We start from the raw sequence: 15,001 nt of genomic DNA, 5'->3' as shown, positions 1-15,001 counted from the left end.
ACTATCTTAATGAGCCTGTCAATGGTCTTAATTGGCCATTGACAGGTCGGCCGGTGGACAGCTGATTTCACTGTCCACCCGCCTTCCTTAAGATTTAAATGGCCCGGGATGACGTTGGGGATCCCTCCCGACATCATCCCGCGTCATTTTCCCCTCGGCGAGTGGGCCCCGCTCCTAAATCGCCGAGGGGAAAATCCTGGCCTTAGTCATATTTAGGGATACAGGGGCCATCAAATCCCTTCTGCTAAGGAATGGCATGACCTTTTTGCGAAAGAGTGCAATGAATTCCAATGTAGTTTTGAAGAGTATCGGGTGGTGTCAGGGGATGGAGTGGGGTAGTGGTACACGTCCATACCTTTGTATCAGGTGTACCTGGAGTGTGACCTTGCTTCAGGGCCGGTAACTGTGGGGATTGTCCCTGGTTCCCTAGTTTACCTGTGGACAGGGTCAATAATGACCTGGTGGGGATGAAGGTGGTGGCTTCCCCTGTTGTCTTAGAGAGGCCGAATGAGGTCAGAGAGACAGAGCAGTTACAAGAGAAGGTCCCAGGCAGTTTCCCTGACTGTGTGGTGACCCGGCCCATGGCCAAACAAGTTCCATCAGAGGAGGCCGATTTGGCACTACAGATGGATGACCCCAACATCAAGTTTTCCAGAACCTTCTTTGGAAATTTATATGGGCCAAAAGAAGTGTTAAACAGGTCTTCCTTGATCAAGGCTCAGCAAGCCAACCTAGTGCTAAAAAAGTTAGCACAATCTGCCCAAACTGAAGCTGAAGCAGAGGGAGTTCTGGAGTGCTACCATTTTAAAAATGAGGTGCTGATGAAGAAGTGGAAACCCCCTCACAGACTTGCGGACAAAGGGTGGACAGTGATCCACCAGGTGGTGGTGCCACTGAGGTATCATAGGGAAATATTGAGGGTAGCCCACGAAGTTCCAATGGCTGGACATGTCAGCATCTGAAAAACCCAAGCCCGCATAAGCCAGCATTTTTACTGGTCACACCTCCACAAGGATGTGCTGGAGTTCTGTAAAAACTTGCCATATGTGCCAGGTTGTGGGGAAGCCCCCGCCTGCAATAAAACCTGCACCCCTAATTCCCATACTGGCTCTCTGGGGAACCCTTCAGCAGTTGGTGGATTGTGTGGGGCCTCTGCCAAAAACAAGAGGGGGCTACCAGTATATTCTCACCATTATGGGTGTGGCCATCTGATTTCTAGAAGCCATTCCTCTAAGAACTAGCTTTGTCCAGATAGTAGTGGGGTGGGTAATCCAATTCTTTACTCGATATGGGCCGCCTACTGAGATCCAGTCGGATCAGGGCACAAATTTTATGTCAAGTATTTTTGAAAAGGCCGTTGGTTATCTGGGCAAAACCCAGCTAAAGTCCTTCACCTATCACCCACAGTCGTAAGGGGCTTTAGAACGGTACCAGCAGGCCCTAAAGACAATTATCAGAACGTACTGCCATGAGAATCCACCATGGCAGGGACAAAGTGCTGGGATTTCTCCTATTTGCCACCAGGGACTCATCCAATGAGTCAACCCGCTTCAGCCCTTTTGAATTAGTTTATAGACACAAGGTGAGTGGTCCTCTTAAACTAATCAAGGAGAGGATTTTAGAGCAAAGGAAAGAATCCTCCATGTTAGACTACATATCCGTGTTCTCGGAGTGGCTCATGAGAGCCTATGCTGTGGTTCAGCAACACCTTAAAAGCCCCAGACAGCTATGAAAAGGCCAGAACATTTCAGTCAGGAGACCATGGGCAGCAATTTCCCCCCATCGGGGGGGGTGTTGTGTGGGAGCAGGCGCGGGTTCCTGATCGGCGCCCTTGGTTGGGGGCGCGCCACCATTTTACGTGGGTGGGCCAATTAAGGCCCTCCCAGCGTGATATCTGCTCAGAAACGCTGTGCGCTCCCTGTGCGGGCGGGGAGGGATTACCTGAGCTGGGAGCGTGCTTTTTCACACATGCGCATGAAAGAGTGCACAGATCTCCTTGAGGCAAAGTGCCGCCTCAGGGAGTTCAGTTGAAGTGATAAGAAGTTTTTAATGATTAGAAAAAAATTTTCCTGACATGTCCCCTCATGTGACACAGTCACATATGCTGGGACATGTCCATTACTTATATTTAAAAATATTCCAAAAATTTTAAATCCCTCATGAAACCTCATCCCACCCGTGGATGAAGTTTCATGCTTTTTCGGAAGGCCGCCTGGACTCTTTGCCTGCCTGCCAACTTTAAGGTTGGACCAGCAGGTCCATTAATCATTTCAATTACTTTTTTAATGGCCTTAACAGGCCATAGATAGGTCGGCAGGCGCGCAGATGAGCCGACTCGGCTGCGCACCCGCCAAACTGAAAATCTAAATGACGCGGGGAGACGTCGGGATGCATGCCCGATGTCACCCCGTGCCATTTTTATGTGTCGGTGAGTGGGCCCCACCCCCACTCGCCGACTGGAAAAAGCTGCCCCATGTGATAGTACTACTATCAATACAGGGTGAACCACTAAAAACCTGGTTCAGGGGCCCGTACAGAGTTGTAAAGAGGACTGGTGAGGTGAATTACTTAATTGACACGCTAGCTTGTAGGAAAAAGCAAAGGCTGTATCATATCGAAGCAGTATCAAAGCTGGGAAGAGGGCAAACAAGCACAGGTTTGTCAGGCAGTCAGGACAGAAAAGGGCAAAAGGGACAGTGAAGACAAGTACCTGGATGACCTGCTAGTATATAGTGACATCCGGAGGGCCACCTAGACCAGTTAGAAGTCCCCTTCCAAAAGTTAGTCAAATGATTTAATGAGGTGGCTAAAGCTCAGGTAACCTACCTAGGACATATTGTGGGTCAAGGATGGGTGTTACCCAGAGCAGAAAGGTGCAGGCATTGATGGATTTCCCCGTCTCCACGCCAAAATGGAAAATAATGTATTCTTTGAGGACGTGTGTGTTCTACCACAAGTTCGTCCCAAAATTCGGTACTGCAGCTGCCCCACTGACAGACTTGTTACAGACAAAAAGTGAAGGAAATGTGGTCAGGGGGGTGCCAAACAGTTTTCAAGAGGCTGAATCTTAACCAATGAACCGGAGCTCGCAGCTTCAAACTTTAAAAAGCTACTTATACTGGCAATTAATGCTAGTGACCCAGGGGTAGCGGCTGTCCTGCTCCAAGATAATGGATCAGGCATTGAGGGACCAGTTGCATATTTCTTTAGAAAGTTAAACAGACACCAAAAGAGCTACTCCACTGTGGAGAACAAAACTCTGGGACTATTTCTGGCTGTCAAACACTTTGAAGTATATATCCGAAATGGATATAGAGAGGCCTTAGTTTACACAGATCACAACCCTTTAATATTTGTGGAGAAATTCAAAATCCAGTATACAAGGCTGTTTCAACCTTACCGTATACAAATTTCTCACATTACAGGGAAAAACAATGCGATAACTGATGCTTTATCTGGATTTTAAGTCAGCGCAGAACTCTTTAGAAAAATGTAGACAGAGCATAGCTAAAACAGTGCACGGTTAAAATGTGACTGTTTCAGGATGAATGTGTGTGTTTGTTTTTTTTTATAACTTTATCATGAAAAATTCCTATCATCAGATATCATTTGACATGGCGTCAAGATGTCATGTCTTTATGCCCAAATAATGATTTTTTAATCCACTGGCTGGAAACCTGAATTGAACTTTTAAAAATAGACTTTTTAAAAATACTGACACGAAAGTGACTTGAACTCACAGTCCAAGATGGCTAACAGAAACTTGCAATAATATATGTTCAATACTCCAATTCATTGGAGTCGAGCCGGTCTGTCTGCAAAACCCATCAAAGGCAATGACTCCAGAGGAGTGTGAAGGCCTCACATCTCCCGTCTCATTCGCAAGGCATCTATGGCAATCACCTGAAATATTTAACTGTTGGAGACAGGTCATTAACATAAATCGCTTGGACAATGGGACCCTGACTAGATCAGCTTCCAGGCATGAGCTAACCAAGTCACCTTTGGAACACATGGACAATGTCTTTTTTTGAATCCCCCCTGGTAGTTGGCGAAAGGAGGTCACATGACAAGCCAACCCTTTGCATATTTTAAGCACATGTTTTCTCAGCAGAACTGAGGACAAACAGCTTAGGGAGAAGATCTAAGTAGGGTCCCTCCTGTCTCCTTTCTTTTTCCCTCCAACCCACCTGGTAAGCTTTGAGCCATGTTTGCTGACTGATCATTCATGGATACCCTGCCATAGAAAGAGATCTCTTTAAAAAATCCAACCCAGCACCACTGTCTCCCGAAGAACAACCAGTTCAGTCATCTACATCTTTAAATCTGAAGCATCGAGACATTTGAATTCAGCCTAAAGGCAGCCATGTCACCGAGCTACGGACTGTATAATCTTTTAATTCTTTTATGCGGTCTAATTTGGCCAACATATCCTCCCCGACTCTGTACTCGATCATTGTGTGAGTGTGAACTTTGACTGTGTGTGTGTGAGAAAGTCGGTGTATTTTAATATGTTACTTAGATCTGTTTAAGTATAATAAAGCTAACCTCTTTCATTGTTAAACTTCGTTCTTTGTCCTATTGGTCATTTTATGATTACAGTGCATAAATAGTTAAGTGCTCATTGAAGTGGCAAGTATAACCTTCCAAACACAAAAAAATTATTGCAGTCAAATGAGGAGAGGACAAAGAGGGGTAGCGAATCAAACTCCTCCTTACCTGAACATAACAGTCACGTTCAATACCTGGCTGACATATTTCAACAATTTACGATTGATTAAGAACATAAGAAATAGGAGCAGCTATAGGCTATACAGCCCATCTGCCTGCTCCATCATTCAGTACAATCATGACAAACTTCTACATCAACTCCACTCGCCCCCGCTGTTCCTGTAGCCCTTGATTCCCTGAGTGGCCAAGCACCTGTTGGTCTCTACCTTAAATATGCCCATCGGTTGGGCATTCATAGCCCTTTGGAGGAGAGAATTTCAAAGATAGCCAACCTCTCTGAAGGAAGAAATCTTTCTTCATTTCAGTGTAAAATGGTCAACCCCCTATCCTGAGACTACAACTTCTAATCTAGACTTCCCAGTCAGGGGAAACAGCCTCTCGGCATTTATCCTGTCAAGCCCTGTAAGAAAGTTACACATTACAATAAAATGTACACACTGCAATGAAATCTCATTCTTTTAAAATCTGGACAATATGCACCCATTCTACTCAATCTCGTCAATTGAGAGCCTTCATCCCAGAAATCAATCTAGTGAGCCTTCATTGCATTCCTTCTCAGGTCAGTGTATCCTGCCTTATGTAAGGATACCAAAACTGTATGGAGTACTGCAGGTGAGGTCTCACCAAAACCCTTACTCTTATAGTCCAACCCTCTTAGAACAAAGGCTAACCTACTGCTTGCTTTACTAATTGCTTGTGGTAACTGCACGTTGACTTTCTGTGATTTGTGTACAAGACACCAAAATACCAACACATACTAGTCTCCCACCTTTAAAAAAAAATTCTATTTTTTCCATTCTTCCTATCAAAATGGACAATTTCCCAGCTCCCCACATTATACTTCATCTGGAAATTCCTTGCCCAGCCATTTTACCAGGCCATATCCATTTGCCATCTCTTTGTACCCACCTCATACCTTATCTTCTCATTAGTTTTGTATCATCGGCAAACTTGGATATATTACACTTCATTCCCGCATCTAAGTTATCAATCCCACATTCTTTGTAGGAAACAAACTTAAAACCTTGGCTGGGATTTTTCGTTCCCGCCTGTGATGGGTAACGTCGCGGGCGAGGCCAGGAAATCCCAACCCTTATGTATAGGCAGATGGATAGATAGGTGTATGGTGATTGGATGAATCGCTGTAAAATCATAAATACATAAAGTGTCCCTTTCTTAACAGGAGATCCCACAATGCTTCGTAGATGGGGATGTCATGACGACTGAGGAAGTGGAAAAGGTTATGCGAGGAAGCTGAAAGCCCAATCAATGAGATTTTTGAGAGACTGTTGAAGGAATGCTGAAGTAGAAACCAGAGAAATTATGGGAGGGTTTCAAAGAGCAAATCATTGGTGGAAAATAGCAATAGTGAATTGACAGTCCATTTTACAACTCCCCAGTTTTCATTTCCATTGAAAGACAGAGTAATAGAAACACAAGACAAGTTAAAAAAGAGAGGAACACCAAGGAAAAGAGGGAGAGTAAGTGACTTAGAAAGAGAAAACAGAGGAAAGAGAACAGCAATAAGGAAGTATCAAAGAGAAGGCTTAAGAACAATCAAGATAGTCTAAATATTGCAGGAGAAGGTAGTTATAGAAATATGTGGATGAACAGGGCTCATAGGGAAGCTCTTCCAATGGGCACCCAAACCTTTCAATGTCACAATGAATTCCAAGCACATCAAGAGCACTAGCCACAAGGGGTGAAATCTTAAAAAAACCATTGTTTACTACATAGAAAGTAAATGTTGCTCCACAAGCACCAATAGCAGAACAAACTCAACTTCAGCCTTACCTGCCTGGCAAAATCAAATCTTCAACAGAAAACTGTAAGAACTCAATGAGGGACAAAATAGTAAGATCACTTCATCACAGTTAACACTTACAAAGCATGAAGCTGCATAATCCAATTTCCCACATGCAATGACTTGGAAGATTCACTAGCAAGCATAGCTAGTTGTAAGTAATTTTGCATAAACAAAAAGTAACAATTGATAATATAGCGACTATCATAAAATATGCAGACATATTAAAAAGACAAATCAAGGTAAAAGTCAAAATGGCACATCTCTTAGTATTATTACAAAAATGAATCCAGACCATATCATTCATTTGAGTATCTGATCAAACACTCACTTTTTGTGTGCTGTAAAATGGGTCCAGGTCTTCCATTGGCTCAGAAACCATCCCTGGAGGTATGTCACCATAAATAAATGGTAGTGATTTACCGGCTTCCAAGTCACGATTTGGCTTTGGGCCATTTTCATCATCATCCACATGACGTTCCTTGGGTCTCTTGGTTTTTTCCTCTGCAATGCGTCTCTCAATAGCTGAAAGAGATTCTCGGGTAAAAAGGCGGAGGCTGTCTGGTCCTGGCGGTGCAAGCAGTGGCTGCGCCATCTTTTCATCGTGCACCTTGGAGATTAACCTCTAGCCTCTTGCGTAAGAAGGTGCTAGATTAAAATAAATATAAAAATATATGTTATTTTAAAATGCATTTCAGTTAATTCTATTTACAAAATGCCTAGCATTACACAGAATAAAGTAATGTCCTTGGAATAAATTTGCAAAAGTAATATTTCAGGAAATAATTCTCTCTGACAATAAAAGTTTATTGCTTTTAATTAAGACTTGCTTCTCACTTGTACTTCAATTTTCAATGTTAAAGTTTGATGCCAAAATACTTCTGCTGATTAGAATAAATTAAGGCAATTTTTCTGCTACTTTCATTGCCATCTACGTTGTCAAGAATTCCCTCCAGCATATATCCAGAGACAATGGCTCGAGCTTTTCTAAAATGGCTGAGGTCCTGCCTTCAGGGCTGACAGCCAGGGGTGGAGGGAGGTGTTGGGGGGGGGTAACAGTGCTTAGGCAGATGACAGGACCCAGAGAGGCATTTACCTGACAGTGGCCAGTTAACTGGTTGTTGCCTGGACTGCCATTCTTAATAAGGATGGCAGCCCACCCCCAAGAGCTGCCAGCATAATCAGAGCAGTGCCATCGCCGACCATGGTTGTTGCTGAGGGCTAAGGTTGCAGCTAGAGGAAAGGATGCTCAAAAGTTGAGGTGCCAATGAAAATAAATGTTCAAGAAATATGGTTGTGGTTGTTGGAGGTCAATCATCTCAGCTCCAGCTCCAGGATATCAGTGCAGGAGTTCCTCAGGGAAGGGTCCTAGGCGCAATCATCTTCAGCTGCTTCATCAATGGCCGTCCTTCCTTCATATGGTCAGAATTGGGGATGTTCGCTGATGACTATACAATGTTCAGCACCATTCGCAACTCCTCAGATACTGAAGCAGTCCATGTCCAAATGCAGAAAGACCTGGACAATATCCAGGCTTGGGCTTATAAGTGGCAAGTAACATTTGCACCACACAAGTGCCAGTAAATGACCATCTCTTACAAGACACACTCTAACTATCACCCCTTCACATTCAATGGCATTACCTTTGCTGAATCCCCCACTGTCAACATCCTGTGGGTCACCATTGGCCAGAAACTGAACTGGACTAGCCATATAAATACTGTCACTACAAGAGCAGGTCAGAAACTTGGAATCGTGTGACAAGTAACTCACCTCCTGACTTCCCAAAGCCTGTCCATCATCTACAAGCACAAGTCAGGCGTGTGATGGAATACTCTCTACTTGCCTGGATGAGTGCAGCTCCAACAACACTCAAGAAGCTTGACATCATCCAGGACAAAGCAGCCCACTTGATTGGAACCCCTTCCACAAACATGAGAAAAAACTTTTTCACACAGCGAGTAGTTAGGGTTTGGAATGCACTGCCTGGAAGTGTGGTGGAGGCAGGTTCAGTTGAGGCATTCGAGAGGGCATTTGATGATTATTTAAATAAAAACAAAGTGCAGGGTTATGGGGAAAAGGCAGGGGATTGGCACTAAGTTAAAATGCTCAGAGTGCCGGTACAGACACGATGGGCTGAATGGCCTCCTTCTACACCATAACAATTCTGCAGTTCTGTGACATTTACTCCCTCCACCACCAATGAACAATGGCAGCAGTATGTGCAATCTACAAGATGCACTGCAGAAACTCACCAAGGCTCCTTAGGTAGCACCTTCTAAACTCCATGACTGCTACCATCTAGAAGGACAAGGGCAGCAGATACATGGGAAAATCGTCACCTGAAAGTTCCCCTCCAAGCTACTCACCATCCTGATTTGGCAATATATCGCTGTCCCTTCACTGTTGCTGGGTCAAAATCCTGGAACCCTCCCTAAAAGCACAGTGAGTGGACCTACATCATAGGGACTGCAGTGGTTCAAGAAGGCAGCTCACCACCACCTGCTCAAGGGCAAATAGGGAAAAGCAATAAATGTTGGCCTAGCCAGTGACACCCACATCCTGTAAATGAATTAAAAAAAGATGCTGGAATCAAGAAAGCAAGGCGATTGGGGGAGGGGGTGCTGTGAGAAACAGGTGGCGCCATTGCCAAGAGTGCAGCCATTGCTGCCAGGGGAAGTGGGGGAGGGGAGCCTCTGAAATCCATGTGATGCCCAAAAATTAAGGCACCTACTTGGAGCCACCTGGGGGGCTGTCTGATGAAAGTTGGCAGTCTCCTCATATGGTGGTGGGCGCACCCATCACAGGCAAAGTGTCCATGGAGGTGGGAAGTGGCCCTTAATTGGCCACTTAAGTGGCTCAATTGGGCTCCGATCAGATGGCTCATCTATCACCCTCCCCGCCGCTAGCAAAATGACATGGCAGTGGGAAGACATTGGGGTCTCCATTTGCGACTTCCCATTACATTTTGCCAGCTTTCCCGCCTCTCAGCCTGTTGCCGAAGGGCAATTAATATCGGGGCAAATGTTTTTATTAAGCGCCCTCTTTGTGCTTTAAATAAAAAACATGCTTCAAAAATACATTACTTTTTCCTTCTATGTCATTTCCCATTACTAAGAAAATCTATTGTTTTAAACATCTATTCCCCAACCCACTCTTTTCAATACATTCTAAAAAGGTTTATTATTTTGATTATGGCCCCTGAAGCTGAAGGGAGGTGTCCTAAACAATTCTGTTGAGAGAAGCATCAAGTACATTGGTATAGATAAATGAATAAGTTAAACAACATTTAAGCCAAGTATACAAAAACTGTCAGCTGATCAAATCAAATGTTCTTTGACAATAATGAGGCATCATATTGCTACAAAGAATCTTAAACAATAAATTTTGTTCACTACAACCTTAGAAGATTATTTACTGTTCAGTGTGTCTACATTTCTGATGGCATTTTACAAAAAAAACCCGGTTACTGTAAGTGCAAAGATAATTCAAACCAGTTTGTGGTAGAGTACTTAACTAACCGCATGCCTGAGCAACAGAACAACTAAACAGAACATCAAAATCTCCAGAATTAATTATCCCTAGTCTGTGTATTCCACAATCATATCCACATCACTGTACAACCAAGGTAAAGTATCAGTATTATGAAACATTACTGGAGGAGCCTGGAACAATCTAGTGTATTAACATTTACAGTGTTCAAACTGAAAAGAAAGTCTGCTTATAAATGTGTTGGTGATACTAATTACTCAATTCAGTTAAATAACAGAGATCATTTGTGTTCTCTGAAGAAAATCATCAGATGGCGCTCAGGCAAAAGATTTGTGCTGATGACAGCAATTACTTCTCAGTCCATAATTCTCCTCCTCCATTACACACATTCTTTTTCAGTACAAGATGGACTGGGGCTGAATACTTTACTATGTTTTTAGATGTTAATATCACTGAAATTGTTGGCAACTTATAAAATGTTAATCTTCTCAAATCAACCAATCTTACATTTTTATTGTTAAAACAACTTGCAATAATGCAGCACAATTAAAAAAGCAAAGATTTTTGACACTGCACCATGGAAAAAGGTTTTAATGTTGTCCGTTAAAAGTAACAGACATCACTTCTTGATTTCACCAGCCAGTGAAAAGTAAACCAAGATTGTTTAATCATTAAATCTAAAAAAAATGAACAAAACCTGTGAGTCCGAGGCTCACAAAGCCAATGAGAGGGTCACATCTCCACTTCATCAATAGTGGAGCAGAGTAGAGAGGAAAAGACTTGAGGCTCATCACACTCTGCTAAGTCAGACTGCAACTTCAGTGTCTGTTTCTAAATCAATGCGAGAGGCTTGTGTTACAAACAGGGATGAAAGATAACCGAAACCCTTGACTGTCCATAATCAGTGTCACTTTTAAAAAGGAAAATGTGTATGTTTCTATTCCCTGAGCGTGTGGATAATTTGAATAAGCAGCAAGTTTTTTTATGGGTTTAAATAAACAGGATTATTTATTCACACTAAGATAAAAGCAAAAAACTGCAGATGCTGGAAATCCAAAACAAAAACAAAAATACCTGGAAAAACTCAGCAGGTCTGACAGCATCTGCGTAGAGGAACACAGTTAACATTTTGAGTCCGTATGACTCTTCAACGGAACTAAAGTGTTTAGTTCTGTTGAAGAGTCATACTGACTCGAAACGTTAACTGTGTTCCTCTCCGCAGATGCTGTCAGACCTGCTGAGTTTTTCCAGGTATTTTTGTTTTTGTTTTGTTATTTATTCACACGTTCACCTGACCAATACTACATCACTCACCCATTCATACACACAAACACACACAATCAAGGGAAATACAGTTAAACAGAATAGTGCACTTTTACAAGTTCTAAGCAAAAGAATAATTTGTAATTCGCATGATTGGATCATCTTGCAAAACACATACTGTAAGCCTGTTGAAAAAGAGGCTTTTTACTCCTGAACTGTAGTTAGGTGAATTCAATAGACAAAGTCAAATACCAGAGTTGTTGCAGGATTATCTTGAAGAGCTGGGCTTTCTGCAGGTCACAAAGTTAGTTACTTGTAGTCTTGTTTGGTGGACACAGAAAAGTACAGGCTTTGAGACCTTATGATGTTACGATCTCCAGTTCTCAAGGCATGGATGTTACTGCCCATTCTACAGCTGCTGTTTCTGTGTCTTTCTGCAGACAGCATTTAATGATTAAAAAGGGGGACCAACATGTGGTTTCTCACAGTCCCCTATCCAAATTTTGTATTGGGCTTACATTGATCAACCACAACCCAAACTACTGTTTGCATACATTTGAAGAATCTTGCTTTGGACACCATGAAGCAGACTTCCTATCTGGAATATGTTAACAAGTCTTTATTAACAACTCTTAATTATTACATATTTACAGCAGAAGGTACAGGTATGGAGCTGACTTCATATTATGTCTTAACCCAACTGTGTCCATCTCCAAACTGGCCCTGGCTTTGGGTCAGGTGTCTTCTTACATCACTGTGTAGGCGGTACTGTACTCAGTCCCACAATAACCCTTTATGTATCAGGCCCTTCTACTACACCTCCCCCCCCAAGTCTTCATCCCATGGATATAGTGTTACCTTAGTTTACTTACAAGTCTTACATTGTTATAAGTCCTGTGCATTAACCTTATTGTTACAACCTTGATTCTAGTCTAACATTAATAACATTAGCAACATTCTTACTATCCCATCTCCCTCCTTCAAGTCCTTGAAGTTAGATGTTCAGGTGGTCTGGAGGCTTTATAGCCCTTCCATATCTTGTTTGCTGTTCTTTCAGGAGAGTGGTGTGCAATGGTGTTGCTTGTTCTTGTTGTTGATTTGGAGTTTGGACTGGTGTTTGAGTATGGTTTCATCTGTTTCTTCCATTGCTGGATGTTAAACCATGCCTGGTTGGTCTGGCTGGTTTGGGGGTGCTGCATGGTTGTTGTTACTCTTGATCGTTTCTTGCAGGGTAGACAAAACTGGTATTCGTCTGCTTGGCAATATTTTTTCTTCATTCTCCGTTTAGGCCATATGGAAGCTCACTGAGGCTGAGGAAGAGTGTTCCTGAGACAGGAAGATTGAGTAGCATGCTCACCTCTACTTTTGTTGCTGATAGTGCACAACTGCTACCAGCATCCCTTGTGGTTTTGGCACTCTGGCTGGAAGTGCACAGTGGTTGGTGTGTCCACCGACTCTACCATCATGGTAGTTTAATGTAGGCGCGCCTCAGAATGTTGATGCTGGTACCACTGCCACTGGAGGTTCTATGGTAATCTCATGTGCAGTAAGTTGGTCTGACCTCTGGGGAGTTTCCAGGACCAGGAATGATGATGGGCAAATCTGCTCCGCAAAAAGGAAAGAAAGATCACAGGCAAAGTCAAAGTCTGAATACTGTTTAGTGTCTGAGGACTCAAGACCATGCTGTTTTAGCCCACTAATAACTGCGGTAGTCTTCACATCTTCCGCCGTCTGGAGAAGATCGAGGGCTACGCAGGCACCTCTACTCAGAAGAGAGAAAGGCTGATTGTGGACAGCATACATCAGCTCAAAGATTTGTTTGTCACCATACCTCAGGGGTTTAAGGATCATGCCGAGGACCGGGAGTCGGATTCCCCTGCTCCATACAGTGGAGTGCCTGTCGTTCAAATCCAAAGGCCCTGGAGCCATTGTTCCTTGTCTGACAGGACTGTCATGCTGGCACCGGAATCTAATTTAAAATTGGTTAGATGACTGCTTACCAGGATATTCGCATTCCAAAATGAAGAACTGCATTCTCTGATGTCACCCAGGAAGAGTGGCTGCGTGTCTTCTGGGTTTTCAGTCACGGCCTCGTGGGTTACCTTTGTGTTGTCTGTGTGTTGCTGGGGTTTTGCCTTGCACAGCTTGCCAAAGTGTCCCTCTCTGTTGCAGTGGAAGCATTGGGCAATACTCATGACACTGGTCTTTCCTGTGAGGGTACTTCGCACCACAGGCAAGGCCACCCTGCTGGGTGGTTCAGAGGTTGTTTTCCCTGACTTGGGTGGTCCCTGCATTTTAGTGATCTGATATAGTAGACTGAGGGTTGGTTTCAGCCCCATGAAGTGTTTGCGCCCCTCAGGATGGTCCCGTATTGCTCACGCAGCTCAGTCTAATTAGCTGGGTTGCCTTGTCTAGGGTGAGACAGCCTTTAGCTTGCAGCTCTGCAGAATTTTTTCTGAAGTCTGGAGCAATGCTGTATCTTAAAAATCTTCTCCTCCAAATACTCCAATTCTGTAACTGTTCTGGGCCATAGGTGAATCCCCATGGAGGTGCAGGCGTGGAATTGTGATCCATTTTTGTTAATTTTAAAAGTGTGGGCACAGCTTTAATAAATTACAGGCTTCCAAGATGGCGTCGCCATTACTGCGGAACAAAGGATCTTCCTGCGCTTGTCGGATTTTGGCGGGCTTTTCAAAAAGGTGGTGGCATAATTCTGCCTCAAGAAGAAGGGACCACAATGGCAGCCGAGGTTGGCTGGCTGCCAACTTAATTAATTCGGCGGTATCGCATTACGAGTCGGCACTCTAAGAAAAGAACCGCAGGTTTGCTGTTTCCAAGCCTGGACGACAGCAAGGTACCCTGAACGGATGAAATGAATTATTAATGATGATTTTTTTTTCTTGCTGGACTCAGGAGCCATGCACTGAGATTCGGAGTCTGGAATCGGGTTTAGCAGTGAGTTGCTTTCAAATGGCACTTCTGACTGAACGACTTACAAAGGTTTTCTCAGGACTGGCTGTCCTGGAATTTTTTTTAAAAATCTCATCCTTGCAGGCTGCTGAGTGCTGCTTGCTGAAGCTGGACTTCCAAAGTGAATGTATTGATGTCTTCTGCTTGAGTAAAACTTCCACCTTTCTTGTCTGCTTCCAGGCTCTTGAGTCTCTGGAGCTTTTCTTTCTGGTGAATTTTCTCAGCGTCTCTAACTTCAATTGGGAGTTAAGTTGCAGAATCCGGTGAAGGTGTCCTTTTTCTTAGTTTCTCAGCATTCTTGTGAGGATGGGGGTTTTAATCCTGAGGCTGCCACCATGAAGAATCCTGCTTCGGACACCATGAAATAGGCCTCCTGTGTGAAGTATGTTTACAGCAAGTCTGTATTAACAACTCTTATCTATGTACATATTTACAGCAGAAGGTACAGGTATGATGCTGACCCCATTCTAGGTCTAAACCTAACTGTGTCCATCTCCAGACTGACCCTGGCTCTGGATCAGGTATCTTCTTACATCACTTTGTGGGCAGTACTGTACTTAGTCCCACATTAACCCTTTATGTACCAGGCCCTTTTACTACAACATTCACTGTGGGGGTTGAGGCTCACCGTCTTGGTGTCTGAACAACCCATTCAGGTCAGGAAGTAGCTTATGGATGGTTTCAGAAGGTGGATATTGACACCTCTAGGCTGGAACGTGTCCTTTTGAAACAGTGTGGTAG

At 43.6% G+C, this 15,001-nt stretch overlaps 1 protein-coding gene across 2 annotated transcripts in view; it reads right to left on the bottom strand.

Moving 5' to 3' along the window:
• scn1laa (sodium channel, voltage-gated, type I-like, alpha) overlaps positions 1-15,001 on the bottom strand; it is a 246,724-nt gene that overhangs the window by 176,836 nt on the left and 54,887 nt on the right. Inside the window, exon 2 of one of the 2 annotated variants that reach the window (XM_078552303.1) lies at positions 6,867-7,183. In XM_078552303.1, the coding sequence (XP_078408429.1) occupies positions 6,867-7,130 (264 nt within the window). In that variant the 5' untranslated portion in view covers positions 7,131-7,183. Of the gene's footprint in view, positions 1-6,866; positions 7,184-15,001 lie in introns of those variants that run through there. The other variant, XM_078552304.1, reaches the window with a different exon arrangement.

This window comes from Cetorhinus maximus, chromosome 11 (genome assembly GCF_964194155.1).
Source record: "Cetorhinus maximus chromosome 11, sCetMax3.hap1.1, whole genome shotgun sequence".
Lineage (NCBI taxonomy): Eukaryota > Metazoa > Chordata > Chondrichthyes > Lamniformes > Cetorhinidae > Cetorhinus > Cetorhinus maximus.
This window is presented reverse-complemented; position numbering and strand designations above follow the sequence as displayed.